General features: G+C 74.0%; 1 protein-coding gene across 1 annotated transcript; it reads left to right on the forward strand.

Annotated features, from left to right (window-relative positions):
- The first annotated feature begins 376 nt into the window (after positions 1 to 376).
- On the forward strand, positions 377 to 3,074 carry TMEM271 (transmembrane protein 271). The gene is made up of 2 exons (XM_084878632.1): positions 377 to 564; positions 600 to 3,074. The coding sequence occupies exon 2, from the start codon at positions 1,512 to 1,514 to the stop codon at positions 2,580 to 2,582; it is 1,071 nt and encodes a 356-aa protein (XP_084734758.1). The 5' UTR covers positions 377 to 564; positions 600 to 1,511; the 3' UTR covers positions 2,583 to 3,074.
- Positions 3,075 to 4,128: the final 1,054 nt, after the last annotated feature.

Genomic DNA, 4,128 nt, shown 5'->3' on the forward strand with positions numbered 1-4,128 from the left:
GGGCGGTCGGGGACAGTGTCCAGGGGAGGGTGGGGCGGGCACTGGCAGAGAGAGGCCAGACCCGGAGGACGGCTGCAGCCCTGCCCAGTGTCCCTGCGCCCGGAGCGAATGGATCCGCAGCCCGGGAGGGAGGAAGGCTGCTCCCTCCGGCTCGGCGGCGCCGGCGGAGAACCTGGTCGCCCTGGAAACCAAACAGTCCCGGGAGCCGGCTCCCGGAAGCTCCACCCGCGCGTGGCGCACGCCTCACCCCGGCCTTCATCCCCCGCCTCCGGCGCGGGGCTCAGGGCCCGGCCCGGCCCGGGAAGTCCCCCCGCGGGCGCGCTCCACGCCCCGCTGCCAACCCAGCGAACCGGCCCCGGCGCGCGGCGGCCCCGGGGCGATGGTGTCGGGGGAGGAGGGCGCGGCCCCGCGCGGCCGGGCTCCCGGCGCCGCGGACGCCCCGCACGGAGGGTCCCCGCGGCAGCCCTGCGCGTGGGAGCGGACGGCGGCGAGCGCTCGGAGCGCCCCGCACCCCCTCCCGCAGCTCCCGCCCCCCGGACCGCGCTCAGCCCGCGGTGAGTCACGGTTCCCGGCCTCCGGCTGCAGCGGGGGCCGCGCAGGCCCGCTGCCGCCCGCGGTCCCCCCGGAGCCGGGGAGGCTGCACCCCTGACCGCTTTCAGGAAGAGCCTGGGGCGCCCTGAGGGCCCTGGACCACCGCGCCCGCCACTCCTCTCCCCCGCGGGCACCTGCACCCGGTCCCTCCGGCCCGGAGCCGCCTTCCGATGAATTAACGCACAGCCCCCGCGTCCGGGCTCCTCGAGGCTCTGCCTGGGGCTTCGCCTCCACTCACCCCGTCATCCCCGCACGCCAGCCGCCCCCCACTCCGGCCCCCGCACCCGGACTCCCGCTCGTCCCCCTGGCACCGGCCCCTCCCTCCCCCAGACCCGCCCCTCCCTCCCGCACTCGGCCCCCGCCCCGAGCCGCCGCCCCTGCCGGCCTCCCGGGTCTTGGCGCCGCGCTCCGGGGGCCGCGGAGAGCCGGAGCCCCGCCGCCGGGAGCGCAGCCGCAGCAGCTCGGGAGGCGGGGGTGGGGCCTGGGGCTCCCGGAGAGCCCGGGGCTGGAGGGTGGCCCTGCCCCAGCGGCCGAGGGCGCCCACACCCGGAGGGACGGGGGGAGACGCGTGGGGGCCCCTCTGCTCTGGGAGCCGGCCGAGGGGCGTCCCCGGGGCGGCGGGGGCCGGGGGCGCGGGGAGCGCAGCGCCCTGGGCGGGGCGCCGCGGGCCGGGGAGGGGGCGCGCTCCGGGCGGGTCTCCGCGCCGCCCGGGTTCCCGGCGCGGGGCGGCGGCGGCGGCGACGGGAGGCAGAGGATGCGGGCTCCGGCGGCGGCGGCGGCGGCGCGGGCCCGGGAGGACGCGGGAGGATGAGGCGGTGGCCGGCGGTCCGGCCGCGCGGCGCCGGGAGGAGGCGCAGGCGGCGGGGGCGGCGGCGGGCGGCGGCGGGCGCGCGGGGCGCGGGCCGGGCCGGGCGCGGAGGATGAAGTGGAGCGTCCGCGGGGCCTGCGCCGCGCTCGCCGCCTGCCTCCTGCTCGCCTGCGCGCTCAGCGCCGCCGCCGTCGGCCTCCAGTGCTTCGCGCTGGGCTCGGAGCTCCGCGGGGAGCCGTTCCGCCTCGGCGCGGCCGCCGGCGCCTTCTACTCGGGGCTGCTGCTGGCCGCCGGCCTCTCGCTGCTCGGCGCCGCCCGGCTCTGCTGCGGGCCGCGCGCCGCGCCTCCCGCGGGGCCCGGCCCGGGGCTCGGGGCGCCCGCCGCCTCGGCAGGCGCTCCGGAGGCCGCGCCGGGCGCCGCCGCCGAGCCCGAGGGCCCGGGCACCGGCCAGAACCTGCTCCTGCTCGGCGCCCTGGTCTTCATGCTCGGGGTCCTGAGCGCCTTCGCGGGCGCCGTGATCGACGGCGACGCCGTGTCCCTCGTGGAGCGCAAGTACTCCCACTACTGCCTGCCCCCGCGCGCGCCCGCCGCCCCGGCCCCGGCCCCCGGCCCCGCGCCCGGCCCGGCCCCCGGCGCGCCCCGCGCCCGCGCCACGCCCGCCAAGTGCCGGCAGCTCAAGGACTACCAGCGCGGCCTGGTGCTCTCCACCGTCTTCAACGCGCTCGAGTGCCTGCTGGGCCTGCTCAGCCTGCTGCTGGCCAAGGCCTGCCGGGCGGCGCGGGCCCGGCGCGGGCGGCGGGGAGGCCGGGCGCCGGCGCGGCCCCGCGGCGGCTCGGGGCTCCGTGCGCAGCCGCCCGCTCCCTGGGCGCGGAGGGCCCGGCGCGGCCGGCGGCTGCAGCAGCATCGCCCGAGCGAGGCTTCCATCCTGGCCCCGGAGGACTCGGACGCGGCCGCGCCCGGGGACTGCGCGGGCTTCGCGGCGCGCCACGCCGTCTCCTACATCCACTTGGGAGTCATCCGCGCGTCGGACGAGGCGGGCGTGGAGGTGTGCTGCGGCGGGCACCCGTCCGTGGAGCTGCCTGGCTACGCGCCCTCGGACCCGGACCTCGACGCCTCCTACCCCTACTGCTGCCGGCCGCCCCGCGAGGCCGCGCGTCCTTGGGAGCCGAGCCGCGCCTGCTGAACCCGGATGCGAGCGGATGGACGGACGGACACGCGGGCCGCCTCCCCTCCCACCCTGCCGCGAGGGGCGCGGGGCCGCCACCCAGGGCTGTCTGGCCGGCGCCGCCCTCCGAGTCCCCCCGCCCGCGCCACGAGACTGGCCCCGAGCGTTACGTGTCTGTGTCTGGGAGGTTTCTCTTCTTGCCCGGGTCTGTTCGTACCGGATTCCATTTAAAGTTTACAACAGTGTTTGGGGCGCGCTCGCCCCGCCGCACTTCTCTTGGCCAGTCCCTTGCCGGGGCTCGGCCCCAGGCCCGGCGCGCTCCGTGGGGAGGACACGGACACTTCTGGAACGAAAGACGACGGGATGCACCGCCGGCAACACTTTGTACACGGATGTGCCTGCTTTTGTCAAAACTTTCTTACTGTAAAGCTCCGGAAATGGTGACAGTGTTTGGTACATTTATTGCAATTTGAAATTGGCGAGTTCCTTTATTAAATGAATTGCTATGTCGCTGGAGTTAGAAGATGTCTATGCACAGATGGGGGGGGGGGGGGAATGGCTGAGCTTGTCAGAGGTAAATCCCGCAGCTCGCGGGTGGACTCACCCAGCCTCCTGGAGCGAGCGTTCCGTGCGCGCCGGGCCCCAAACATTTCTCTTTTTGGAAACCGGTGATGAGGTTTCTGCTGCAAAGCCGAGCTTATTTATGGTTAATGCATATGAATTTCCAACCCTATTTAGGGAAAACCACAGGCCTAGCTTCTCTGGCAAAGGCTATTTTCCTGTGGGTGAATTTGGTCATTTGAACATTATACCCTTCCACTTAAATGTACCCTCCGCGGTGATGTGAAGGTCACAGGTGTAAATCGTTAGGAGGTCTGTTGGCACACATGGTGTGAAACGCGTTCCACACGGCGGGGCGGGGCGGGGCGGGGCGGGGCGTGACCCCCGCCCGGTGGGCTGGCCGGGAGCCAGTCGGCTCAGGGCTCAGGGAAAAGGTAAGCCGGGCCGGAGCTGAGGTGTCAGGCGGGTGTGCGCTGGCCCTGAAGGAGAGCCCCACTCTTACCAAAGGGTTTGACCTCCTGCCAAATGAGGTGGGGGCACCCCAGGGTGAAGGTCACCTCTGCCAGAGAACGGGGAAAGCAGCGTGTCCCGTACTGACGTCTGGGATCCACCTCATTGTGGAAAAGTGCCCAGGTTTGGGAATGGAGGCGCTTCCCAGCGCAGGTGAGACCTCTCCTCAGCGACCCGGTGCCCCACTAAGCCCTAGGTCCCCTGGCCCCTGCCCACCTAGGCCCCTGCCCGGTCCCTGCCCGCCGGGCTGCCCAGCTGCAGCGGACGCTGGCAGGGAGGTGTGGAGGCCCCTCACCATCCGGCGAGATGGCCCATCAGCCCGACCTCGGGGACTAAAACTTACCCGGTCAGAGAGACAGCCGACGTCCTCTCGGAAAATGAGAAAGAGTCATCCACATCCGGGTCCTCGGCTTTCACCCACAGGCCTCTTCAGACACGTGTCCAGATGGGCCTCTGGGTACAGCCAGGCTGAGGGCATGGCCCGAGCATGGCC

Source organism: Pipistrellus hanaki (assembly GCF_964339955.1).
Source record: "Pipistrellus hanaki genome assembly, chromosome: 1".
NCBI classification, from domain to species: Eukaryota; Metazoa; Chordata; class Mammalia; order Chiroptera; family Vespertilionidae; genus Pipistrellus; species Pipistrellus hanaki.